The sequence below is a fragment of the Brassica rapa genome, chromosome A06 (genome assembly GCF_000309985.2).
Source record: "Brassica rapa cultivar Chiifu-401-42 chromosome A06, CAAS_Brap_v3.01, whole genome shotgun sequence".
Lineage (NCBI taxonomy): Eukaryota > Viridiplantae > Streptophyta > Magnoliopsida > Brassicales > Brassicaceae > Brassica > Brassica rapa.
This window is the reverse complement of record NC_024800.2, coordinates 2,586,721-2,613,082: the sequence shown is the minus strand read 5'-3', so window position 1 is coordinate 2,613,082 and position 26,362 is coordinate 2,586,721. Positions and strand designations below refer to the sequence as shown.

At 35.7% G+C, this 26,362-nt stretch overlaps 5 protein-coding genes across 8 annotated transcripts; 2 read left to right on the top strand and 3 right to left on the bottom strand.

The window, feature by feature from the left end:
- Positions 1 to 154: 154 nt before the first annotated feature.
- Positions 155 to 5,861, bottom strand: LOC103871455 (DExH-box ATP-dependent RNA helicase DExH3). 4 transcript variants are annotated; one of them, XR_004448841.1, is made up of 20 exons: positions 5,387 to 5,713; positions 5,143 to 5,297; positions 4,965 to 5,052; positions 4,603 to 4,833; positions 4,421 to 4,516; positions 4,153 to 4,341; positions 3,920 to 4,079; positions 3,703 to 3,833; positions 3,456 to 3,626; positions 3,110 to 3,382; positions 2,819 to 3,013; positions 2,524 to 2,727; positions 2,358 to 2,427; positions 2,117 to 2,265; positions 1,681 to 1,986; positions 1,539 to 1,598; positions 1,304 to 1,456; positions 1,116 to 1,226; positions 461 to 1,027; positions 155 to 423 (listed from the first exon to the last, which is right to left on the bottom strand). XR_004448841.1 is itself a non-coding variant. In XM_033274144.1 (20 exons), the coding sequence occupies exons 1-19, from the start codon at positions 5,711 to 5,713 to the stop codon at positions 554 to 556; spliced, it is 3,543 nt and encodes a 1,180-aa protein (XP_033130035.1). In that variant the 3' UTR covers positions 155 to 422; positions 522 to 553. The 4 variants fall into 4 exon arrangements, 3 of the variants coding, with proteins under 3 accessions (XP_033130035.1, XP_018515400.1, XP_009147952.1); XM_033274144.1 differs by having other exon boundaries at positions 155 to 422; positions 522 to 1,027; XM_018659884.2 differs by having other exon boundaries at positions 155 to 429; positions 524 to 1,027.
- Positions 5,862 to 6,580: 719 nt separating this feature from the next.
- On the bottom strand, positions 6,581 to 11,819 carry LOC103871450 (WAT1-related protein At3g18200-like). Its single transcript, XM_009149700.2, has 6 exons — positions 9,160 to 11,819; positions 8,634 to 8,696; positions 8,409 to 8,525; positions 7,930 to 8,311; positions 7,700 to 7,851; positions 6,581 to 7,611 (listed from the first exon to the last, which is right to left on the bottom strand). The coding sequence occupies exons 1-6, from the start codon at positions 9,348 to 9,350 to the stop codon at positions 7,434 to 7,436; spliced, it is 1,083 nt and encodes a 360-aa protein (XP_009147948.1). The 5' UTR covers positions 9,351 to 11,819; the 3' UTR covers positions 6,581 to 7,433.
- Positions 11,820 to 14,443: 2,624 nt separating this feature from the next.
- On the top strand, positions 14,444 to 20,275 carry LOC103871447 (4-substituted benzoates-glutamate ligase GH3.12-like). Its single transcript, XM_033273078.1, has 4 exons — positions 14,444 to 14,739; positions 14,839 to 14,940; positions 16,792 to 17,784; positions 17,993 to 20,275. Exons 1-4 carry the CDS (start codon positions 14,453 to 14,455, stop codon positions 18,369 to 18,371), a joined length of 1,761 nt encoding a protein of 586 aa, XP_033128969.1. The 5' UTR covers positions 14,444 to 14,452; the 3' UTR covers positions 18,372 to 20,275.
- A 48-nt stretch (positions 20,276 to 20,323) lies between these two features.
- LOC103871690 lies at positions 20,324 to 21,387 on the bottom strand. The gene is made up of 2 exons (XM_033272832.1): positions 21,048 to 21,387; positions 20,324 to 20,835 (listed from the first exon to the last, which is right to left on the bottom strand). The coding sequence occupies exons 1-2, from the start codon at positions 21,385 to 21,387 to the stop codon at positions 20,324 to 20,326; spliced, it is 852 nt and encodes a 283-aa protein (XP_033128723.1).
- LOC103871448 (4-substituted benzoates-glutamate ligase GH3.12) lies at positions 20,560 to 26,107 on the top strand. Its single transcript, XM_009149699.3, has 3 exons — positions 20,560 to 22,453; positions 22,548 to 22,649; positions 24,616 to 26,107. The coding sequence occupies exons 1-3, from the start codon at positions 22,167 to 22,169 to the stop codon at positions 25,964 to 25,966; spliced, it is 1,740 nt and encodes a 579-aa protein (XP_009147947.1). The 5' UTR covers positions 20,560 to 22,166; the 3' UTR covers positions 25,967 to 26,107.
- Positions 26,108 to 26,362: the final 255 nt, after the last annotated feature.

Sequence of the window (26,362 nt, the reverse complement as noted above, 5' to 3'; positions counted from 1 at the left end):
ATAAAAGACATGCCAAGTGAAATCAATCTACTATAGATCATTGTTCTACACCTACCAAGTAATGATCAAAACCAAATATGAATTACGGCTTCTCTTGTAGACCTGTAGTTCACCTACCTACTACACAGTACAGCCTACTTTAGACAAAACATTCAAAATGTTACAAGGTACCCAATAAATATATTTTTGAAGTATATAGTTTGATCTTACATGGTTATTATATGTATACACTGATAAAGAAGAATCATAAGCTTAGACTTAACTAAGACAGAAACAAGACCAGTTCCACGAGCCACTCCTTTTGATCTCACCACTTAGCAAAAGTCTACAGAGCAATTTGTTAGAGAGCTGTAACGTGACGCCTTGGTGGGTTCTTGATTTAGCAGCCAAACCAAGAACTAGAATAAATCACCTACAAAATCTGAAAAACTTCAACCAAAACCCACTCAGTATATCGTCTAAAGAATCTTCTGGTCACGACTCTTTCTGAGAGATCAGGAGGTTAGCAATATATAATCCATACCATCACGTTCAGTTCTCTTCTATGAACCCTTTAATTCCATCTAGCTGGTGCCCTTGCGGATTTTTTACTCTTGTCCTTCTTTAAGAGCGTCGACATGTGGTTAAGATCATTCAAACTCGACTTAGACTCGCCTTGTAACCACAGCAACGCCTCATGAGCTGCATCCTTCTCTGCGTTTTTCTTACTACCACATGGCTTTCCCATGAAATCCAGTCCATTGAAAGTAACCATGGCCCGAAACTGGTTGTTCTTCAGCTGTCTTGTCTTGTACACTGGTGTTCCGTGTCCTGCTCGGGCAAGCACTGTCTGAAGGTGGTTCTTATCGTTTTCCCCGCCGCTGTTGGGCAGCTGAGTCCCTACTACTTTCAACTTCTTCGTCGTTGTAGGGCTCAGAGCTTTCCGGCCAAAGACGAACCTGCCCTCACATTGGTCCTCAGACACAAGTAATCTAATGGCAGTCATGAGTTTGTCGTACAGTTGAATATCAAGTTTTGGATTCACAAGCTGTAGAAAAGACGAGAAGCAAACTTTGTCAAAGAAAGTAAAGAACACAAAAGATGTATATCCTCGGGACTAGGATTGGAACTTTTACCTTATTCTGAATAAGCTCGTCGAGCTCTCTTTTTAAAGAAAGGTATGTATATGCTAAAGAGGGCTTCATGAAAAACTCTAGATATCCTCCCAGCATTTTGAGATGACCATCCTGACAGAGACGACATGACGTTAAAACCAGACCAACAAGGAAGGAAATTGACAAAACATGATGGGACTATAACTTACAAATCCACCCGAAGATACTTTATCCCCAAACAATAGAAGCACTGAATCAGATACAGCAGTGGAGTCTCGGAGAAACACAGAATTGACTTTGATTTTTTCGTTGAAGACTAGCCAAGGGAAAGGAATCCTTTGTACATTGCCATTCACAGAACTCTGCAAATTTACAAAAAAAAAACAGAATTGGTAAGCCTCTAAGCGTAGTTTGCAGACTAATAAGCTAAATAGATAGACTCACCGTGTATAGAAGCACTTGCCCATCCTCCATTGTCTTGAGCGTAATTGACTTTTCCTTATTCTGTGAAGCAGAATAGTTTTATTATTGAGTAGAACTGCAGCTAAGAGCGGTTATGTAAATGTAAAGGCGACTGATGACTTACAACAACAGAACAAACTCCAGGGAACAGGCCAGCACAGATGATGGCGCGGACAAGATGTTCATCATAGCTCAGCTTACTGCAACTCTCAACGTTATCAATGAGAGAAGCCTCCTTGAGGAGAAAGAAGAATTGTTTCCGCATAGAGTCCATGGCCTTAAGAGTTTGGGCAGATAGAAAGTTCTGCCAGCAATACTCGTTACCAGAACGTGTTCTTTCAGCTTCTTTCCAACCGCTGTACGCTCGAATCAGTGTCAAATGATCACTGCAATCACGGCCAGAGAACTTGGACCTCGCTGACTCTGCTAGCTGCAAAATAAAAAAAATAATAATTAGAAGCACTTCTTGGCTTTACGCTGGGCTCTAGTCATTTGAGAGCAGACCCTTTTTGCCAAAACCAATCTGAATGAATCACATGAATAATCCACTATAAACTTACATCTTTTTTGTCAAATGGCATAAGGAAGGGGTCTCTGACACTAAGACCAGCAACAACTGTCATTATTGGATCAAGACAATTGAAGATAGCCCCTAAAATAAGCATTTTTCCAAGTTTAGGCTCCACAGGAAGCATCGACAAATTCTTCCCTGCATAGGAATACCACATAAATGAGTTCATACCAGAACTTGAGAACTCAGATATTTAAGATAATAGAAAAAATATTCCAGTATATACACACCTAAAGCTGTTAAATTTTCGTTGTCATCAAGAGCACCAATAAGCTTTAGATAATCAACAGCATTCTGGACCTGGAAACCAAAGTGACAATCAAGATTTGATCGCAAACCCAAACTAATAAGTAATAACCCAACAAGTGGAGAAAATAAACAGTAATAGATCATTACTGATAAAGCTTCAGGAGGTTGCAATGCTCTGGAAAGGAACTCTGAAATGCTTCCAAGTCCTAAGCTTTTGATTTGTAGACACAGAGACTGTAACGGAGTCCTCAGGAGTTCTGGCTGCTGGTAGTCAGCAAAAGCATCATAGACGCATCTAGGATAAAGGTGATAACACTCTCCAGGCATAACACGACCTGCTCTTCCTCTTCTCTGTAATAGAAAAAAAAAAGAAAAGGCACAGTTATTTACAACACACAGAGAATGTGAAGCAAAGCAGCAATAATCAATGTCTATATCTCACTTGGCGAGCAGCTGCCTTCGAGATCCAAGATGGAAGCAGACAAGGGGTGTTGTTAAGCGCATCATAAGACGTCTCTTTTGCTTTTCCACAATCAACCACAAATACAACATCATTGATGGTGATACTTGTCTCAGCCATGTTGGTGGCCAGCACTACTTTCCTAACTCCTTCTGGAGGTCTATCAAAAATCAGCCTCTGCAGATATGAAAAGGAACATCATCATCAAATTAAAACATGTGTAGTACTTGTATGCACATACAGGCAACGGCGAACAATGGGTACTAGAACTACCTGCTCAGAGCTGGCCATGGATCCGTGACAGGCAAGAAGCAAAACTTTGTTGGGGTCTCCCAGAAGATGATGAGCTTCGAGCTGTTTCTTCAAGGAGTTAATATCATCCCAACCAGTCATGAATACCAACACAGCACCAGGTCTCTCTCCTTTGACGATGTGGCAAAGCACATTCTCAATGAGGTTAAAGCCCATCGAATCAGGGCTCCAGCATGACAAAGAATCTCTAGTACGAAACTGGTATCCTTTGAAGTCTGCAGCTTCAAGAGCACCCTGCGCACAAGTTGAGGAGAAACATACTTTAAGCATATAACCTGAGAAAATACAAATTCTATCTTTCTCGTACCTCAACAGCAGAGGATATCTGGGATTTCCTTTTTGTGAATTGAGCTTGTTTTTGCATCTTCCATGTCTTTTCCTCGCCATAATCATCAATTTGATTATATGATGTCAACCTGTACCCAGTAGTCTCAAGAAAATCCTCCAAGAAATGGGCTCGGACAGGGTATGTAAATCCCTGTACAGAAATTTTCACTTTATTTCAGTGACTTTTCTACAACATGATAGAAATATAAATATGTGCATAAGCTTACTGGGATATGCATGGCTGGTGCACCACCAAAATAAGAAGAAAAGAGCTCAGCGTTCAAAGTGGCACTCATCAAAATCAGCTTAAGGTCAGGTCGACGAGGAAGGAGATCTTTCAAGACAATAAGCAGAAAATCTGACAGAAAAAAACGAAGAAGATTGTGTGTGAATATGAGACTGTCACTACCAAATGGAACACTTTTGGTAAATAACAAACTCTACCTTCATTCATCCCACGTTCATGAATTTCATCAACTACGACATGAGTCACACCTTTCAAGCTACGATCTATAAGTAGTCTTCTAAGCAAAACACCAGTTGTACAAAAGAGAAGACGTGTGTCTCTCCCCCTCATCCCTTCAAGCCTCACTTTGTAGCCAACCTTCCAAGAGAAGAGAGCGCATGTCAACCTCAAAAAGTATTCTCACAAATACAAGAGAGGATAAAGAACTTACGGATTCTCCTATTTGTTCACCACGTTCTGCAGCGACTCGTTCAGAAACAGAAATAGCAGATATTCTTCTAGGCTGTGTGCATATGATGCTGCATGCAGCTCCACGGGCAGCCTCGATCTCAGATTCTAATATGTACTGAGGAAGCTGTGTTGTTTTACCACAGCCAGTTTCTCCAGAAACCACTATGACCTATGTAACATGAACACAACGCCCATTAGATAAACGTCATCATTATTACATTAAAATGAATTGAAGACTTCTGTTTCACCTGGTTTGCTGAAATAGCTCTTAATAGTGCTTCTTTCTCTTTGTATGCAGGAAGTGTTTTGCGGAACTCTACCATTTTCTGGCCTTCCGGAGAATCCTGCCAAGACAATTACACATATTAAACCACATACGAGTCAATATGATTCCGAGAATATGAAGCTACAACTTCAAAGAAAAGCCTACCACCCATTGCTGTTGCTTGCTCCTCAGTTGCAGACTCCTGGGACGGAGTATTCTTTCCCTGGCGAGACTATTCTGCATCACCGCCTCTGGGTTCTCGTAGTTTCCATAATTAGTTGCTAAGCTTTCACTACTATTTGGCCTGGGCATCTCCGGAATCAACATTTTCTTCTGATCCAGGAAAGCATGTAGATGGGCATCCACCTCACTTTGTAAGCCAAAAGGCAAAACCACCTGATGAATCCAAGACGCCATGAAAAATGAACAAACCAATAAGAAACTCAGTAAACCAAATAAGCATTCAGCTTTGCACTACTAGTAATCAAAAAGCTAGATAAAGAAGCTTAGGGATAAGTTTGTTATACCTCTCTCTGAGGACGCTTATCATCAAGATCAGGTCTATAGTTTGGCAAGGGAGACTTGCTAATGACAATGATCTTCGAATACTGACGGCTGCAAACAAACAAACATAAAACAACTCTAAAGTCTTGTAGAGGAAAAGAAAGAAACATATTTTCTCTCAGTAGCACAACAAAGCTTAACCTGAATAATCCCATTCTAGTAGCCATTGCAGAGATGTGATCAAAATCACGCCGATCTTTCCTCTCCCTGGACACAACTTCTTGGTCTTCTCGGTTCCGTAGAAGCATAGTAAGTTTAAACCTCCATTGGTCAATGTTATCAAGAGTCGAACCCGCCTAACAAAACAATGAACACAACTAAGCAAAAAGACACAAACTTTATATTTAAAGTTCGAAACTTTGAAATGTAAAGTTTAAAACTTTACCATTTGCTGAGACTGAGAAGAGCCGACGATGTCACGGTCCGACTCATCGCTGGACTCGTAGTCGTTGTAAGCGATTCTTCCATAGCCTTGCTTTTGAAAGTAAGGTAAGTTAGATACTCTCCACTCCAACGAAGAACGACCTGCTTTGGCTGACAAGACCCTTGACCTCTGAGAATGAAGAGACCTAACTAGAGACGACGGTCTGCTGAAGAGTAAGTTAGGGGTCCGAAAGAGGTGGAGGGAGCTATGTTGGATGAACATGGAGGCAGCACCGACGACGGCGTTAGGTTTGATATGTCCTCGGAAAATTGCAGAGTAGTAAGGCATCTTTTTTCGAGATTCTTAGAACATCTGAAGAAAAGAGTTAAGTCTTCTCCAGAGACGAGGGATGGAGGTTTGGGGGGGGGGGGTTTTGATGGAAAAGGTGAGGTTTTTGTGAGGCTGCGGAGGTGCCACAACCTTTTCTAATGACGGCCACGACGGAGAAGAAGAAGAAGACACTGAGCTATCCTTTGGGCTTTGGGCTTTTGTTATTTGGGCCGAGTTGTACTTTACCAATTCTTTTTTTTTTTTTACCAGGACAGACTTATTCACATAGTATAGCTATATGTATTAACTATTTAATTTTTACTATTAACTTTAGAACTTTTTTGAAATATTCAATTAATATTTTTCTATATTTTTGTATTATATAATATGTTAAATATTACATTCAAACTTAAAATATTTCAAACTCAATTAATTTTCCACTCAAAATTTTATTTGAAATGAATTCTTTTAAACCTGACTCTACTTTCATTTCGAAATTTCTAGAGTACTCATATGTAATATTCTGTTTTTACTCCAGAATAAAGAAAAAAACTGGAGTAAAATTTTATTTTATTTTTGGTTATAACATTTTGAAGTAAAAACTTATGAATATATTAGAAATGTCTTGTTTTTTTTTAACAACAATACTTTCATTGAATCAAACAGTGTAGAGATAATACAAATAGTCAATCAGCCACAAAGGAGGCAAAGTAAAAACTTCAGACAGATTATTTGAGTACAAGACAATCCGCAGCTTGGTTCTTCTCTCTATTAACTTGATCAACCGAGCAATTAGGCAACAAACTGATCCACTGTCTGATATCATATACTAGATTTCCGAGTTCCACATTATCTTGATACTCATTTATATTAGAATTTATTTTATTTTTTTTGAATTATACAGAGGTATCCTGGCCCCACAGAAGTGGTCCAGACTAGTCACGTGTTGCCACGTGTCGGTCTTCTGTCCCTGGCGATGCCGAAATGTTAATTCCCCAGTGGCCATGACTCGAACCCTGGTGGTGTACCGTATTGGGTTTTTTTTCCCTCAAGTTAATCACCACCAGGCCACAAGCCCTGGTTGAAATGTCTTGTTTATCCTATCAAGTCCTATATTTTTGTCTTCGTCATGTGTTTTGCTTAATAGTTAAATTGGAACCTTCTATTTTAACTAGGCATGACATAAAAACCAACTCGAACGTGACTTGAAATAAGGGTATTAGATTTGTTGCGGATCTAGCAAATAACTCGATTGAGTTTCATATTATGATACCTCAGATATTGAGTTCGGTTCCAAAACATATACCCGAACGCCCATGCCTAGTTTCAACCATGTGCCATTGAAGCTAAGTCGCCTGGTTTTGTATTTCTTTCAAGAAACAATCTTTTGAATTTGCTTCCGCACATAATGTTTGTTTGTCAAACATAATTTTTTTTAATGTCCCACCACTCTATTTCTAGATTCAGTCCACAGCAGTAGAATAGGAATATGTGTATATGTGGGAGTACAATATTCCAAATGTAAAGTAAATCAATTGGAAACAGTAAGATTGAAACGATACAAAATGCTTGTTCTTAGCAATGATCTGAGGAAACAAAACAAAATATAAAATAACCACCAACAAGATCCTTCTATAGGACCTCTGGTTTGGCAAAGTTCTTATTTGCTATATCCTTGTCATGTGTGTGTATATACATAGAAAATTGTCTTGAGTTGTGTTTTCATGTATATGCTGTCTTAAACTGGAGATTCAGAATCATGAGCTTCTTTAGTTTCATCTCCAAGAAGGTTTTTGGTGAGTGACGACTCATGATCTTCTTCTTGACTTGACGCTTCATTCACCTGTCTTTTCTCCTCTGTTTTACCCCAAAGGACTAAGTACAGCCCCAACATTATGAACACTGAGCCAACAATGCTGCACACAAGTAAAATACTAAATATTACTATCTTCTTTTAAACTATGTGGAAGACCATGTTCTAGATGTTTCCTCTTGTGAACTTACCTTCCAGAGTACAGTTGATCACCGAGGACAACAAATGCCATTGCAGCTACTAGAAGTGTCTGGAGTGGTTGAAAGACAGCTACAAAGACAGGACCGCCTTTGTAAATACACCATGTTTGAAGATAAACCACCAGACCAGACGCCACTATTCCCTGTAAGATTCTGTCTTTGTTAGCTCAATCATTGGACTCAGAGATCTTGTGTAATGCACATAGAAAAAAGAGAATTACCGCGTATAGGATGGTGAAGAGCTCTTCCCATGAGCCAATGATCCAATTATTGGGATCAGTTTCAACAAACAGTGCAATGACCAGAAACTGAATCAGACCAAAGAAACATGTGAATGATGTTAAAGTCAGCTTCGCTGGGTACTTCTTTAAGACAGGAGCTTGAAGAACCATCCAAGCAGCCCATGACAAGCAGTGTCCCATAAGGTATAAGCATCCAAGTGTCCAATTCTGAGACTTGTTAATGGTTTCTTGCGCCGTAAGACTTCTGTGAAGAAGTGGGAATCCTCTGTACAATGTGATGGTTGTTGCTCCACCTATGCTCACTATAGTCCCTAACACTTTGGCTACACCGTGTCTTCGAACAAGGTTTATGCGCTCGATCCTTGAAAATTGATGAAGCTCAACGTTAGGATATGGATATAAAGATGATAAACTCCCTTGAAAGGATTTTACTTGAAAAAAAAAGAAGGTTAAGGTACCTTAGGGTACAAGCCATGATGAAAGTGATTGCAGGAACAGAGTTCTGCATTGCTGAAGCAAACGTTGGAGATGCATATGTCAGTCCCAAGAGGTAGAATCCTTGATTTGCTGTGATTCTGATGTTCATTGGATCAGATGGAAGAAAACAAGAATCAGGTTTCATACTTGTTAAGAATAAAATTGATTATTGATTTAAAAAAAAAAAGGAATGTTTCGTTTCTTACCCTATTAGTGCTAAGAGAAAGAACTGAACAAGTAATGAGAATGTGAGAGGAGGCCTTTCCTTCCTAAGAAACACACAAAAAAAAAATTGATTGAGATCTTATCCATTGAAACTAAACCTTAATGATACATAATGAATTTTTTTTCTGGTTCATATGAGATACAAATAACAAAACGTTCTGGTTCTACCCAAGAAACCCAAATGAGATTTAGAGAAGAAAACTTTATCCTATATATATATATAATTTCTTCTTACACAAGCAACCCTTGTGAACTCAAAAGAATAAACCTATATGGTTTACCAAAAAAGAAATCAACATCTCAGACCAAAGGATAAACATTGTCTTTCCTACTCAAGAAACCACATATGAAATCCAAATGACAAATCTCTGCTGTTACCAAGAAACATATATGAGACAAACCAAACACATTGTTTATCTTGAGACAAACCAAAAATATATGAGACAATCCCAAATGCTCGTTGAGCCTCGGCGAGCTAAAGGATTAAAAGGAAGACTGTGAACTTACTTCTCCAAAAAGTAAGCAAAAGGACCAATGAGAAGAAGAGCAAGAATGTTTCTGTAAACAGGATAGACCACTTTACTAACACCAATGTTAAGTGCAACTCTTGAGACAATGTGGAAACCTGCGAAACAGAATTGTAAAGTTATCAAAGCTACAAGAAGCTTCATCTTCTCAGATACTACTGCTTTTCCCATTTCTCTTATTCTACTTTTACTTTATAAAATCTTATATTTCTTTCTGCTTGATTTTCTTTTGTTCTCTCTTTCTTTATCTGTACTTCCGTATCAAGATTACTCTTATATGTGAGTGTGTGGTGGTACAGTTTGAGATTCAAAATAATTATTAGAATTAATTATTATTTAGTAAAATGAATGATTGGCTGTATCAGAGAACTCTGATGGGTATAATTCTTCAAGGGGGGCCATTATATTTGTGTAGTAATGATTATGAATAATGATGTAAGATGGTATACATCTTGACTAGATTAATAGGCTTTGGATGGTAGTTTATGAGATTTTTATATTTTTATTCTTTGCGTTGACTCAAATATGTTGGGTGCATATCTAATATATAAAAAATTATTATTCAGCATTTTTATCACGAACTATGATAATACCATCGCAATATCATTCAGGCGCCAAATACCAATAGTTTTATTAGAAGAGCAAATAAAATTTGATATTAGTCAAAAAAAAATTGATATTTAATATCTATAGATATAAACATGATACGATAAATGAATTCCATAGTTCAAGAAATAAATGCAAAGTCGTCCCATGTTTAGCAAGCAGACAAACACAGATCAGTTATATGGTTGTCTCGATCCCTGTCTCCCTAGATTCATTTCTCGAAGACTTTGTACAAGTGAATAACTAACAAACTAACGACAGCCTGCCTAAGAAAAGAATGGTGCATCGCATCTTCTGTTTCACACTTATTGCGTGTACTCCATATTACTTTTCTATTTGCGTGTTAGTAAGAACTTGAGCTTTTATCATTATAGAATAATCTAAATTTCAAAATATTTTATTAAACTACATGCATTATGTGAACCTCTATATATGCATTCATCGTATTTTGTTTGATTTAAAGTACTCGGAAAAAACATTATGTGAACCTCTATATATTATGTAATAATGATTTTAGGAATCGAATTACATGTGGGCTCGTTCCTGATTATTAGACGGGTTGTCTTCAATTCTAGAAATAAAAAATCAGTTAATATTTAACAACTATTTTTGTTAGTTATCCAGAATGCAATTATGCCACCGGAATATTAACCACCGTTTGTTCTGTTAACTTGTTCTTATTCATATCATTAGGTTCTCTGAATGAGTATAAGTTTAACTCTAATAAATAACGTCATCTCGGAAATGCTTGGTTTATAAGTGAGTCCTTTTAGTTTATTAATCATAACCATTAAATTTTCTGAATACTTTTGGTTCCAATCTTCTGCTGGTGGCCATGGAATGGTCACATGCAAAAGATGCCGGCCTCTATATAATTGCATTTCATGATAGAAAATTGCCAGCGCAGTTTTTTTTTTTTTGAAAAAAAAGCAACATGGTGAATTGCCAGCGTAGTTACAAGATTATTATTGTATATCCAACATAAATATAATTGTTTCCCTACTAACATCAAATATATATATATATATATATATGATCAACTTTTCACACTTTTACGGTGTGGTTAAAACAGTTTAGCGTATTAAGGTGAAAATGATATGAATTAACAGAAACGAAAAGAAAAAACCAAGATTAGAAATAAATGAATATATATGTATATATATAATTAACTATAGCTTTATTTTCATTTCGGGCATGAGCTCCTGTTTTTTTTTGTTGACCGGTCTATGTGACACCGGAAAGGGTTTCTTCAGCGCAGATTATTATTTTTCGGTAGGTTTCAAGTGCTGTGGCGGATCTCTGTTGCAGCTGTTTGTCATCTTGGTGTCGCTCTTGGTCAATGTGTACATTCCAGTATCACAGTGGTTCTTTTGGCTATTTTCGGTGGTGCATTTGACTTTCCTGTGCAGGTTTAGAAGCTACATGTAAGGAAGCGCGGTGATTACAACCCATTTCTTGCACGGTCTCGATCCTCTCACTTCTTGTTGTAAGAGCTTCAAAGGCGGATTAGATTACAAATTTAGATAAGATTATTGGGAGCCATCTACTCAAGAGACGACACAGAAGACATGTCATCCGGGAAAACGAGCTGAATCTCTCTTTCCTATGGTTCTCGTTGATGGCTAAGAGCGGCTTTTGGTTCTTGAGGATTTTAAATCTGAGCTAACAGAATGCGCCGGAATATAGTCGAGATGAACTAGTTAGGAGTATTATGATTCGGGAAACTCTGTTCCAGCCAAAGTTTGTAATCCAAATTCTTATTGCCGTTGTGGGATTAATTTATAAAAAGGAAAAAGAGAGGGAAGGTAAATGATCTCAAATCAGAGAAGATGGAAACATATGAAGTAACGATTCTCTTTTTTACTATAACTAGGTTAAGACGGGATGAACATTATATATAAAAATAATTTTATATATTATATGTTATTACATATTCTGAAATAATAAATATATATTGAATAATTAAAAATCATTAACTATTACATATATAATTAAACCATGAATCACAAAATTTGAATGTGAGATTTTAAACAGTTTTAGTAATTTATAGTCATTTTTTAAAATTCAAAGTATAACATATACAAAAAAATCTAAATTTTTATTATATGATTATTGTGGTTGTTTAATTCATTTTAATAGTTTAAAATTAAACAAATATGATAGAAGATACACTAATTTTTCTAAAATCTTTATTATTCAAAATCATTAATTGTCATATATACTTTAGCCGTATTAGACAATTCCGTAATTTTTATTTAAGAAAATTATAAAGAACATTAATAATAAATTTATGGTTAGTTTAATAAAAAACTTATTATATAATTAGATGGACCAACATAATTTTCTAGTGATTCTAAAAATCATTCTAGTGATGACACATGGCTACAAAAAGAAGTTGTAATGTTTCTCAAATAATATATAGGGGATTCAATCAACCAATCAATCACACTCTCACTCAAAACAAAAGTCTAATATCACTCTTCATAAAAGTCTAAATTATAGTGGTTGTTTCCTCTGCTTATGATAGAACTTACCACAAACTAAGGACAGTTATATAAATATCCCCTAAATATGACCCACGTATGACGTAACCTTTATTATTCATATATTTCTCATCGTATAGATATGAGGCAAACAAATCTCACAAAATCGATATGAGGCAAACAAATCTCACAAAATCGATCTAATGAAGAGGTGTTAGTTGATATCGATCATTTGAAACAACCTATTAATATCAAATTTGATATAAACATCCACAAACAAAAAAAAACACCCATAATCAACAAAATCAGATGACGTACAAGATGTGTTAGAAACAACAAAATCAGACAATTTTTTTAAAATAAATTCAACATATCTGTTATTTAAAATTTAGGGAAACCTGCAAAACCTATAATTATTTTAATACAATAAATTCAACAAATCCATATCCCTCTGCCAATTATGCCATATGTGTTTACTATATGTTGTTAAATAGATCACTAACTCTGATGTATGAATATCAACTACATGAAGATCACATGGTGGATTGAACTAATTTGAATTGAGCAGGCAATTATGATAAAGTGGATAGTGCTTTATAAATTATAAAAGAACAACTTAAACTTACTTGCATCTCTGTGTTTAAACCTAGTTGTTTACAAGAAATATGATCTAGGTTAATTTCATAAATCTATGTTTACTTGCATTTCACTCTTCACCTTGGAACATAGAAAAGGCATAATAAGTTTTGGTGGTTCAGGAAATCAATGAGTACATAAACACGATGTACGGTCTCTCCCAATGTGGCTTGTTGGATGAGTGATGCTACAGTTGGTTTCGTTCTCAACTTTTTTGTTCATCTTCAGCCTGCTCTTTGTGCGGCTTCCTCATTGTCTCAATTTTTTTCATGTTAACCGCCTCCCATTTGCTTATTTCTGTTTGCAAAGTTATTGTTCGGTTTTCTAGGGTCTTGTGTTGTTTGGGTTGGTTGTTTATTGAGTGGTCACTGTTTTAGTTATGGGTTGTGGTTTCGGGTTTGCTTAGATATTAATCTCAGAGATTAACGTGGGTGTCAGGTTTGATCTCTTTCCACTCAGGATGGTTTGATTCACCTAATTTAGGCCTTAGTTATTTAAATTAAATGTAATGTTGTCTTTTTCTTCTTTTTTAATCTCTTTCTCCTTTGTTCCCTTCTTTGTTTCTTCGACAAGACTGTATTGTTTTTCCTTTCTTCCCATCGTGATTCTCTTGTAGCTTTGTTGAAGATATTTGACTAGGCGGATTTCGCTCCGCTCCATACCCGATCTGAGAACTTGGTCCAGTACCTTTTAGGTCCACAAAAAGACAATGTGCTTACGAAGATCCAAGACCCATACCAAGCTTAAGAGAAGGCCCACGCTGAGATGAAATATTCAACTTATAGTATAACGGATGTCAAAACATTGGAGACGACCATAAATATATGTAATCCACGCTGGAGATCACGTGGCCCTTACGATCCATTCTTGAAGTTCTATAAAAAAGACCAAGGACAAGAAGATCCAAATTCTTCTAAGAAATTATATACTTTTAGTACTTACATAAGTTCTTGTTCTTAGATACTCTTTGTCTTTGTATTCATATTTGTATTCTACTCGTATGTGAGCATAAAGGTAACCATGGTATCTTACAAAGATGATCCAAACGTAACAACTTTAATGCATCAAGCGAGCTATTTGTAAATTGGCTGAGAAACTCAAACTAGACAACACATAACAAAGCATGGAGAATGCTTGGAAGGTAACTATACCGTTTTGCTGTGATTTGAAAACATTTTCAAGAGGCTGTATAACACTATTGTATGTGACCTTTATGAGTTTTCTTTAACAAAAAGTGTTACTCTCAATAAGCGGGTCTATAGAAAAGCTATAACAAAAACAAATGTTTGCATGGGCCCGCAGATCAACTTCTGATTTTTTACATTATACTAGTAACGATTTTGTAACACTATCTTAACATATAAACAATCAAACCCAGCATGTTTTTCCGTGTACCACATGCTCACCAAACAGACGTAGATGCACTAAGCCAGCCTGGCTGTCTCCACTGGGTCGTAATTTATTGATATAATAATGGGAGGTGACTTGGAGATCCAATCCTGTAGCCTTGCATAGCTAAACCATTCTATGTGAATTAGAGAACCAAATATGAGTATAATCTCTGATTTCAACGACGAAGAAAAAGAAAAGGTCCTTGAGGACCTGACCTCCAATGTGAAGCAAATACAAGACGATTTGTTGAAAGAGATACTCACACTTAACTCAGGAACTGAGTATCTCCAAAGCTTCCTTCATGGAAGCTCTTCTAAAGAGCTCTTCAAAAAGAACTTACCAATAGTCACCTATAAAGATGTGAAACCTTATTTCGATCGTGTCGCCAATGGAGAGTCATCGGATGTAATATCGGCCCTACCTATTACAAATGTCTTCGTGAGGTAATATAAGAGCTTGTTTGTTCTAGAGTTAATTTTTTTTTGTTTGGTATTAGTAATGGTGTATATAAGACTAAATGCTTTGAAACTATTGTTGTATAGTTCAGGGACTTCTGGAGGAGCAAACAAAATACTACCATCAAATAACAAATTTTTGGATGGCTATGCATTCAGTAATGATCTTCTCGTGCACATTATAAGCAAGTAAGTGCATATAACTATACTAATACTAAAAATCAGATTCATGATTGATAATAAATGTTTCGTATAGAAAATAAAAGAAAATTCGGATATCTAATTGCGGCCTTGCCGATTTCGGCCCTACAGTTCACGCTAAACCTAACTCGTCTCCGCCGTGGATCTAATGGTTCCGTCTTTTATTTCTCCACACCTTTTAATTTTATTGAAGCATACACTCTTTTTCTAAGGTTGTTTAGGTGAAGTATTGCTCTTTATCTTTGAGTAATTGATGCTTTGTTCTTTGGTTAACCGCCTGTTTTGTTGTTGTTTACTTAATACTATACTAGAGTTTGATCCTCCACCTGCCCGGATATTTATTTTTATTTTTTTAAAGTATATATATATCTTATATTCTTTTCATCTCAAAATAGTTAATGTTTTGATTCAATGCACAAGAACTAAGGCATGGACTTTTACCTAAAAATAAAAATAAAAATATAAATAAAAACTAATTCAACCAATCATTGGTCACACAATCTTCAATAAAACTAAAACTAATATAAAATACCAAAACATCATGTATTTTGAAACATTAAGAACTCTTCAAAACATCATTTATTTTGGAACGGGATGAGTACAACTGAAAATATATATATTTAAAATTTATATGTATTAAATAATTTTTAGCTTTTTAAAACAAAATAATTTGATAATTAATAATGAATAATTTTATTTTATTTTTTGATCCGTCAATTGTATCATCTATATTTTTAAAATATGACCCTTGTTTTTGTGCGAATGTATTTTTATGGATCAAAATTTTAGTGTAAAATAAAGTTGTTATCTATGATTTATATTTGATTTATACGATATAAAATTCAATATATCATTTACATTTTCTGTTTTATATTATGTATTTTATAACATTTTCTTGTGTTTTTTTCGACATAGTTAATTATGCCAAAGTTAAAAATAACCAACCCATAATAATGGATATATTTTTACATATTTGGCATTGATTAATTATAGTTTAATATTTAGATAGATTATAGAAAGTATGGCTGAAATAATATTATATACATATTATTATTTTTGAAAACTAAAAATCAAATATACTTCAAATATAAAATACATGTATAAAAATATAATTTAACATATAGAGTTGGGTTAAATTATAAAACATGTTTAAAATATAATTATGAATTAATTTTCACAATAATTCAAATTAATAGATTAAAACACATAAACTAAATAATAATTAATATAAATCATACTCCTTATTAAATATATAATTATTTTATTATTTTAGTTTATTAAGTATTAATGCTTAAAATATGTCTATGTGTTTGTATAATTCCCATTAAAACGCTATTATGCGTTTGGATTATTTAAATCCACATAAAATATTGTATAATCCTCCCTATATGTTATAAAAAGTTTCATTTTGACAATTTTTTTTGTTATACAAAATGTCATTTTAGAATTCCAGCAGAATTTATACTTATTGATTTAATAAATATTTTTTTATCAAAAATTACTATTAACTAAATAGGTGTAAATGCTAAGAGCATAAATACATTTTTTCTAAATTTGTGTACAAATATAAAAATGACAGTATTCGTAAACACAGAAGGAATATAAGACAAAGGTGGTCGACCAACGCCTAATCCGCATTTAAGAACATGGGTTGGCATTATAAGAAGAATTTGACATACTTAAGATGATAACTCATTCAGAATTGAGAAACACAAGATAATCAGTTTAAACATTTCGCCTAGTTATTTAGAGATTTTTTTTGTTAATTTATCAAGAGATATAATTACTAAAATCATACATCTTTATTCTTAAGAAAAGATGTTGTTGTTGTTCTGTTAGGCATGTGAAAGGTGTGGAGAGAGGAAAAGGGATGATTTTTTCCTTAACCGGACACGAGACAAAAACTCCTGGTGGCTTGCCCATTGAGTCCAGTACAAGCTGGTACTTAAAGAGCGACTATTTCAAGAATCGACCATCCAATTGGTTTTATTCCTTTACGAGTCCTGATGAAGTTATGTTGGGAAGTGACATCAAGCAAAACCTTTATTGCCATTTACTATGTGGTCTTGTCCAAAGAGATGAGGTCATGAGAATTGGTTCAACATTCGCTTCAGGTATGGTCCGAGTAATCAAGGTTCTTCAAGATTCTTGGAAGGAGCTGTGTTCGAATATCCGATCAGGTCATCTCAGCGAATGGATCACTGACTCTGGCTGTCGAAACGCTGTTTCTATGGTAACTGGAGGCCAGCCCCGTCCCAAGCTATCAGACGAGATTGAAAATATATGCAGCTTAAAGTCTTGGAAAGGTATAATGAAAAAACTATGGCCACAAACCATGTACATTGAAGCTATTGTTACAGGTTCAATGGCACAATATGTTCCTACACTGAACCATTATTGTGATGACCTCCCTCTTGTTTCAACAACTTACGCTTCTTCCGAGTCAATCTTCGGTATTAATATTGATCCTTTGTGTAAACCTGAAGACATCTCTTACACGCTCATGCCCAACATATCTTACTTTGAGTTTATACCAGTGGAGGAAGGTAGTGATGATGTTGTAGACCTCGCAGATGTCAAACTCGGGTGTTCTTACCAGTTATTGATCACAAACTTGTGGGGTTTGTATAGAATGAGAATCGGAGATATGTTAAAGGTGACTGGTTTCCACAACAAGGCACCTCAGTTTAGGTTCATGGGAAGAGAGAACACACTGTTAAGCATTGATACCGACCGGACAAACGAGAAATACTTGTTCAAGGCTTTGAATCGAGCAACACTGGTTCTTGAGTCATCAGATCTAAGACTTGTAGCTTTCACCAGCTATGCACAGTGGCGGAGCCACCTTAGAAGCATGGTGGTCAAATGACCCATGTGAAATTAATAAAAATAAACTTGTAAGGCTATTTTTCATGTTGCTATTGTGGTAATTTGGTCAAGATCTCTCCTACTGACCCACATGTTCCTAGGTTCAAACCACATAGATGTATATTTTTGTCTCTAATAAATGAGTTATGACCCATATAAACGTGAGATCTAGCTCCGCCACTGGCTATGCAGATACCTCCAGTAGTCCAGGTCACTATGTGATTTACTTGGAAGTAAAGGCTAAAAACGAAGACATTAGGGACCTCGAGTTCGACGAAAAGACATTCTTGGAGTGTTGTTTAGTAATGGAGGATTCATTTGATGATGAGTACAGGTACTGTCGGTCTAACGAGTTTGTTGGGCCTCTCGAGATAAGAGTAGTGAATGATGGGAGTTTTGATTCTCTTATGAACTTGTCCATCTCAAAGGGTACTTCGGTTAATCAATACAAGACTCCTACATGCATTACGTCTGAAAAGGGCGTACAAGTATTGGAGACAAATGTGGTTGCTAAATTCTTCAGTACTCTAAGTGCATCTCATTTTGCTTAACTCATGCCGTGGTTCAAGAAATTGGAGAAAATTGTGTTTTATTTGTATTTTATTTTCTTACTATCCATGACTATTTGCTTATTGCTTCATTGATAAGATGTTCTTTGAAACTTATGCTTTAAGAATTCTCAGATGTATTATCCTTAGTTGTTGCTCTTGGTTTCCCTGAACTTTACAAGTTTTCTTGTAGCGAATTCTTTTTATATGAATTTCATTTTCCAACGACATAATAACTAGGTGATAATGCGCGTGATGAAATTAAATCAAGTTTACTAGCGATCCTATAAACATTATTTAATTTACCTAGTTTGTGCTTATTAAATGATATAGCCCATTAAGACTTGCCAAATGTTTGAAAAATTGGTTTACAGATAACTAACGCACAGCGTTTAGACGTGCATGTACGCCGTACAAGCCGTTTTTTCAGAACAGAGCCCTTTGAGAAGTCTAAAGGGTAAGGCACCTTAGAGCATCTTTAACCAAAGCACCCCTAATGGGGTGCTTAATCATTTTTTTATTGACAAATATGTGTTAAGAATTTTATTAAGAAACTTGTATATTTTCTCCTTCCAATGCAAGGTGCTTAATATGGGATGCTTGATCCGTGAAGTTCAACAGACAAACACACAGAAACAAAACAAAAATGATTAACCGAACATGATACACGATTCAACTCAGACCAGATACTATATCATATAATTGAACTCTTAAACAATTGAGATCAAATTCCAAAGCAGATGCTAAATTATATCATTTCAGACAAGAACAGAAGCTACAACATATCAATTCAATCGTTCCTATATGAACCTAAGTAAAACCGAGCAATATAAACAAAGACTCAAACGCAGACTAATCAAAATAACAAACGCTTCAGACATGAAAGGAAAAATTATTAACTTTACCTTTCGTCGATAAGAGCTTCGGGCCTGAGAGAGAGGAAAGATATGGCGATGAGAGGTCCGGACCTGAGAGAGATGCGAGGTGATTCTTCATCGAGGTGAGCCGTCTAGAGAGAGAGTTGGAGGAGATCGACACAGAGAGTCGCCGAAAGATTCACCGCGGAGTCGTCGAGGAGCGAAAGACACGAACAGAGATCATCTTCCACTGATTCGTCGAGGAGAGAGAACCTTCGAGGAGGGATCAGGAGGAGAGATCACGGAGGCGGAGTCGGATGCATGTCGGAGGCGTTGAGGATATATCACGAGGAGAGATCACTGAGGCATCGCAGAGAGATCGCGACGATAGCTCACGGAGGCGTCGAGGAGAGATCACGAAGGCGTCAAGAGAGATTACGGAGGCGTCGCGAGGAGAGATCACGGAAGCGTCGAGGAGAGATCACGGAGGCGTCGAGAGAGATCACGACGGAGGAGCACCGGCGATTCTCGATTTCGTCGAGGGAGAGAACCCGAAGGCGGAGTCGTCGAGAGAGAACACGAGACGGTTTTGTTTCCTCATGAGTGAGAGAGAAAGAGACGCGGATAACCCATGGTGCAACACGTGTCTCCTAAGCTTCGCTTCTTCTGAAGCTTAATTAAGCGCCGTGTTTTTAATAATTACTTCATTTTCATTTTTTTTTAAATACAAAAATCTTTAAGCACTCCACTAAGAGCTTGCGTTAATGATGCTCTTAGAGCATGTTCATTAGTGAGACACATTAAGGTCTCTTAAGTGGGTTGTAATGATTATTATATTATTAAAATTATGGTAAGAGATTTTGCTAAGAGACAGTTAATTATTGGGGTTTATTGGTGGTATCTTAATTAAGGTTCTTAACAATTTAAAAAGACTAAAATTATTTTTTAATATAAAATTCAAAACAAAGATTAAATTTATTTATTAATTAAAACAAAGTCAAACATAAGATTTTAAACATAGATTTAAAAAAAAACATAAAAACATAAAAACAAATAATACATAAATAAAAGATAATAATTTCAAAGCGGCATCGAATCTCAGTTGTTGTCTTGATCACTTCCGAATTTACGCCATATATGTTCAACCAAATCACCTTTTAGTTGTTCATGCGCTTGTCTATCACGAATTCTCGTTCGAACACCCATCTGGTTGGCGATATTAGTAGGGATATCTGTAGAATAGGTCATATCAACATGTGAACTTCCGTTCCCTTCTCCTTGTTGATAACCCGAGACATCAAAATGAGAGAAGGTATCTCGTTCATTTTCTACTATCATATTATGGAGTATGATGCACGCTCTCATAATCTTTCCAATCTTAACTTTATCCCAACAAAGTGCCGGATTTTTAACAATGGCAAATCGAGCTTGCAAAACTCCGAAAGCCCGCTCAACATCTTTTCGGACAGCTTCTTGATTTTGCGCAAATAAAACTGCTTTCGGCCCTTGTGGAATTGAAATAGATTGGATAAAAGTTGCCCATTTTTCATAAATACCATCGGTGAGATAGTAAGCCAAATGGTACTCTCTTCCGTTGACCGAGAAATGCACTTGCGGGGCATGACCATTTATTATGTCATCAAAAACCGGGGAGCGATCAAGAACATTAATATCATTTAAAGTACCTGGAGGTCAAAAAACGCATGCCATATCCAGAGGTCATATGAAGCAACCGCCTCTAAAACGATTGTGGGTTTTTCCGAACCCCGAGAATATTGGCCTTTCCATGCAGTGGGACAATTCTTCCACTCCCAATGCATACAATCGATGCTTCCTATCATCCCGGGAAATCCACGAACCTCTCCAATATGAAGCAGACGCTGAAGATCAGCCGGGGTTGGTCTCCTTAGGTACTCAACACCGAACAAATTTATTATTGCGTCCACAAAGTTTTCTACACATAAGCGAGCAGTGGTTGCACCGAGCCGGAGGTATTCGTCGACCGCATCAAGCGCAGAACCATATGCCAACACACGAATAGCTGCTGTACACTTTTGAAGTGCAGATAGACCAAGTCTTCCGATAACGTCTTGCTTTTGACGAAAGAATCGAACTTCATTGAAGAGGCGATCAACAATACGCATGAATAACGCCTTGTTCATTCGAAATCGTCGTCTGAATAAATTTTCGGGATATGTGGGAGTGTCACTGAAATAATCATTCCATAACCGGAGATGACCTTCTTCCCGATTGCGTTCGATGAAAACGCGTTTTTTTCTTTTCCTCGTTTCATCTTCTTGATCACCATAAACATTGCACATATTGTCAAATGTTTCATCGAAAGTTTGATCAAAATATTGATCAAATGTTTGATCGAAAATTTCATCAAAGGACCCATCCAAATTATGATGAGAAGAAGAAGCTATTAGACGTTTGGTTTACGAAATGGAAATTTTTGAATATAGAGAAGAATGAGAAATAGTGTGAGAGTAGAGATAGAGAGATGGCTTGTGAGAGTATTAGATAGAGAGATGGCTTGAGAGAGTATAGATAGAGAAATGGCTTGTGTTATGAATATATAACAACATCAACACTTACGAATATATAACAACATCAACACTCGAACACTATACAAAAACACCCGTGACCTCTGTCTTTTCCTCTAACACCCGTGATGCTAAAAGACTCCAAAGACCCGTGAAGGTGATTCTAAAAGACTCCAAAGAAAAAGTACAAAACTCCAAAGACCTCTGTCTTTTGCTTTACACCCGTGACCTCTGTCTTTTTCTTTACAGCCCTGAACTCTTTCTTTTGATTTAGCTGCCTCCTGTCGATCGTAATTTTTATATAATATTATAATGACATGTGAATTGAACCTCCCAATCATGTAGCCTTATCTATAAAGCCCAATCATTCCATGTGAAGTTAGAGATAACCAAATATGAGTATAATCTCTTATTACAACGAGGAAGAAAAGGGAAAGGTTCTTGAGGACCTAACCTGGAATGTGAAGCAAATACAAGACGATCTGTTGAAAGAGATACTCACCCTTAACTCAGGAACTGAGTATCTCCAAAACTTCCTTCATGGAAGCTCTGCTAAAGAGCTCTTCAAGAAGAACTTGCCAATAGTCACTTATAAAGATGTGAAACCTTACATTGATCGTGTCGCAAATGGAGAGTCGTCGAATATAATATCGGCCCTACCCATTACAAATTTCTTTAACAGGTAAATAAGAGCTAAATTGCCCTAGAATTTCTTGCTTTTTTGGTATTGGACTATTGGTAATATAAAACTAATTGCTTTGAAACTGTTGTCGTAGTTCGGGAACTTCTGGAGGAGCAAACAAAATACTACCATCGAATAGCAAGTATTTGGATGGCTCTGCATTCAGTACTGATCTTATCGCGCACGTTATACGCAAGTAAGAGTGCATAGCATTTTTATTGTAGATAGTTGTTAATACTTAAAAACATCAGATTCATGAATGATTATAAAATTTTCTTAAATATAATAAATAAAATTGTATATTCTATTTCTGAATTTCGGTCAGTTATTGATCCGAATGGAAGTTTATGAAAAACAAAATTGCTAACCTTAGGAATATGCGGGAATTATACAGTAAATCAGGCATACTTACGATGCCACTTCATTAGAAATAGAGACAGACATGATAAATCAGTTTTGGAGTTTTGCCTAATTTTTTAAAGATAATTACTCATAAATTTATGGAAAGCTTCATATTTACTACAAAAATTAAAAGAAAAAGTTACTAGACCAATGCTCAAAAATGTGTGTGTGGGGGGGGGGGGGGGGGGGGGGGGGGGGGGGGGGGGGTGGGGAAGGGGGTAGAAGTCTTTTAACTTTGAAATTTTATACTTTTATCAAAATTGCCATTATCATTACAATAGTAATAATATACAGTATAATAATAACAAAAATAATATTTTAGTAAAAACATTTATTCTTTTTTTTTGGCAATCGGCATTTGTGACCTCATTTTATGATAATCATTTGCAGGTTGTATTTGATACTTTTAGATCTAAAGTAGATTTACTTGCATTATCAAAAGTATGTGATGATTAGCGGTGAATGTTATGCCCTCTAAAAGGTTTTATTAGTATTTGTGGTAAATTTGTTTTAATTATCTAAAAAATATTTGTATATTGATTTATTTTCTAAATGATGGTAGACATATATATCAGCTTGTGTTTCCGACTATCGTTTATATGTATCATACAAAATTACTATAGGTATATAAATATACCAATCTCTCCCAGTATGTAAATATACAAATCTACAATCGTTGTATGTGAATATTTTAGTAAACTCAAAATATTATATATATTTACTATCAATTTAACAAACTATACAAATCTATCGTTGTGAATCTACCACAATAATAACCAATAAATGTACCAACATAAATATTATAGTAAACTCAAAAATATTAAATAGCTATCTTTTTTTTGTCAACAAATAGTTCTATCTTTTTTTTTTGTATTCATCACTAATAAAGCTATTACAGTACTATAAATACATCAGCATTATCCTTTCTCAAAAAACAATATATATATATATATATATATCAGCATTATAAATAAATTTATTATCATATCTAAAAAAAAATTATCATATCCACCAAAAATATTATAATTACTACACAACTTTAATTTACTATCAAACAAAATAATTCAGTCACGACTATTAACAAAAAAAGATATTGCAATTAAATAAATATATCAGTAGACAAAATAATCTTTTAATCCATAAAAATCTATGAGATAAGTCTGCTACTCAACTAATAAATTAATCTATCACAATAACAATTCTATTACATTTGACAAGTAAAATTTTCACTTCAAAACTCTCTACCAAAGAAGTCTACAAAATAAGTATTATCCTAATATTAAATTATCATAACTAGAAAGATAAAATATATACTTATTTGTTTGGGTGCACATATTTTTCCAAGTGTTGTCTGTGTGTAAAAATGTAATGATGTTTTTATCAACAAAGAAAAGAGATTGAAAACAAACTCTATTTTAATGATTTTGAAAGATCTTTTTAACAAAAAAAAAAAAAACTTTGCAAAATTTAGGCAATCTCCCAATTATATATCATATTGTGGGTTTGTGCAAGTTCTTTTGAAAATCAATTCATAAGGTTTAAGCCTATAACTACTAGTTGGAGCAAAGATGTCTTAGGGTTAGTAAAATTCATGATAAATTTAAGTGTTTCCATTTGTTCAAAAAAAAAAAGTAATTCTATAAATTTAGTAGAGTTTGGAATAGTTTGGCGCGGATACTTTGGCGCTAATAAAACAAACAAGAATTCATGATGATACATTTTTATTTTATAAAAAAATAAGTTGTTGTTGTTCTGATTAGGCATGTGAAAGGTGTGGAGAGAGGAAAAGGGATGCTGTTTTTCTTAACAGGGCACGATACCAAGACTCCAGGTGGCTTCCCCCTTGAGGACGGAATAAGCTGGTACCTAAAGAGCGACTATTTCAAGAACCGGCCATCTACTTGGTTCTACTCTTATACGAGTCCTGATGAAGTTATGTTAGGCAGTGACCTCAAGGAAAACCTGTATTGTCATTTACTATGCGGTCTTGTCCAAAGAGATGAGGTCACCAGAATTGGTTCCACATTCGCTTCAGGCATGGTCAGAGTAATCAAGGTTCTTGAAGATTCTTGGAAGGAGCTGTGTTCTAATATTCGATCAGGTAATCTCAGTGAATGGATCACCGACTCTGGTTGTAGAAACTCCGTTTCATTGGTTCTAGGAGGTCAGCCCCGTCACAAATTATCAGACGAGATTGAAAGTATATGCAGCCAGAAGTCTTGGAAAGGTATAATGAAGAAACTATGGCCACAAACCTTATGCATTGAAGCTATTGCTACAGGTTCAATGGCACAATATGTTCCTACACTGAAACATTACAGCGGTGACGTGCCTCTTGTTTCAACAATTTACGCTTCTTCCGAGTCAATGTTCGGTATTAATACTGATCCTTTGTGTCAGCCTGAAAACACCTCTTACACGCTCATGCCCAACATATCTTACTTCGAGTTTATACCAACGGAGGGAGGCAATGGTGATGTTGTGGACCTAGCTGACGTAAAACTCGGCTGTTCTTACCAGTTATTGGTCACAAACTTATGGGGTTTGTATAGAATGAGGATCGGAGATATTGTTAAGGTGACTGGATTCCACAACAAGGCACCTAAGTTTAGGGTTATAGGACGAGAGAACACGTTGTTAAGCATTGATACGGACCGGACAACTGAAGAATACTTGTTAAAGGCGGTGAATCGAGCAAGGCTGGTTCTTGAGTCATCAGATCTAAGGCTTGTAGCTTTCACTAGCTATGCTGATATCTCCAGTAGTCCCGGTCACTATGTGATATATTGGGAAGTAAAGACTAAAGAGGAAGACATGAAGGAGCTTGATGAAAAGACATTCTTGGAGTGTTGTTCAGTAATGGAGGATACGTTGGACGAGGAATACATGTACTGCCGGGCTAACGAATTTATAGGGCCTCTCGAGATAAGAGTAGTGAATGATGGGACGTTCGATTCTCTTATGAACTTGTCCATCTCAAAAGGTGCTTCGATTACTCAATACAAGACTCCAACATGCATCACATCTGAAGAGAGCTTACAAGTATTGGAGACAAATGTGGTTGCTAGATTCTTCAGTACTCTCAGAGCATCTCATGTGCTTAAGCCATGATATATGGTCCAAGAAACGGGGGAGAAATGTGTGTGTTTTATCTGTATTATCTTGTTTTCTTCTTACTATCTTTTGACTATTTACTTGTTGCTTCATTAATAACAAACTTGATTTGGTATGCAATTATATGCTTTAAGAATTCTTGAATTATTATTTTTAGTTCTTGCTCTTTATCTTTGTTTTACTTTCTTTTTATTTGAAATTCATTTTCTAATAACACAGTAATCTATAGCTTGATTAGATCCTCGAAGCTTCGCAGGAACAGATTTATGGGGTTTTTTTTTGTTGAACAGAAGATAAGGATTTTGATAATAGGCCTTAATAATTTCATGTTGAACATTTTGAGAAAAATATGTATACTAATTCGAAACCCAAACTTAAAATTTGTGCTGGAGA

Coding starts and splice junctions, on each gene's coding strand:
- LOC103871455 (XM_009149704.3), bottom strand. CDS start 5,713: ATGCCTTACTACTCTGCAATTTTCCGAGGACATATCAAACCTAACGCC. Junction 3,383..3,455: donor AGATATCCTCTGCTGTTGAG/GTACGAGAAAGA, acceptor ACTTGTGCGCAG/GGTGCTCTTGAAGCTGCAGA. Junction 3,014..3,109: donor CCATGGCCAGCTCTGAGCAG/GTAGTTCTAGTA, acceptor TCATATCTGCAG/AGGCTGATTTTTGATAGACC.
- LOC103871450 (XM_009149700.2), bottom strand. CDS start 9,350: ATGGGAAAAGCAGTAGTATCTGAGAAGATGAAGCTTCTTGTAGCTTTG. Junction 8,312..8,408: donor ATCATGGCTTGTACCCTAAG/GTACCTTAACCT, acceptor TCAATTTTCAAG/GATCGAGCGCATAAACCTTG. Junction 7,612..7,699: donor GATCAACTGTACTCTGGAAG/GTAAGTTCACAA, acceptor ACTTGTGTGCAG/CATTGTTGGCTCAGTGTTCA.
- LOC103871447 (XM_033273078.1), top strand. CDS start 14,453: ATGAGTATAATCTCTGATTTCAACGACGAAGAAAAAGAAAAGGTCCTT. Junction 14,740..14,838: donor ATTACAAATGTCTTCGTGAG/GTAATATAAGAG, acceptor ATTGTTGTATAG/TTCAGGGACTTCTGGAGGAG. Junction 17,785..17,992: donor GCTTTCACCAGCTATGCACA/GTGGCGGAGCCA, acceptor CGTGAGATCTAG/CTCCGCCACTGGCTATGCAG.
- LOC103871690 (XM_033272832.1), bottom strand. CDS start 21,387: ATGAACAAGGCGTTATTCATGCGTATTGTTGATCGCCTCTTCAATGAA. Junction 20,836..21,047: donor GATGATAGGAAGCATCGATT/GTATGCATTGGG, acceptor ATGCCCCGCAAG/TGCATTTCTCGGTCAACGGA.
- LOC103871448 (XM_009149699.3), top strand. CDS start 22,167: ATGAGTATAATCTCTTATTACAACGAGGAAGAAAAGGGAAAGGTTCTT. Junction 22,454..22,547: donor ATTACAAATTTCTTTAACAG/GTAAATAAGAGC, acceptor CTGTTGTCGTAG/TTCGGGAACTTCTGGAGGAG. Junction 22,650..24,615: donor ATCGCGCACGTTATACGCAA/GTAAGAGTGCAT, acceptor TGTTCTGATTAG/GCATGTGAAAGGTGTGGAGA.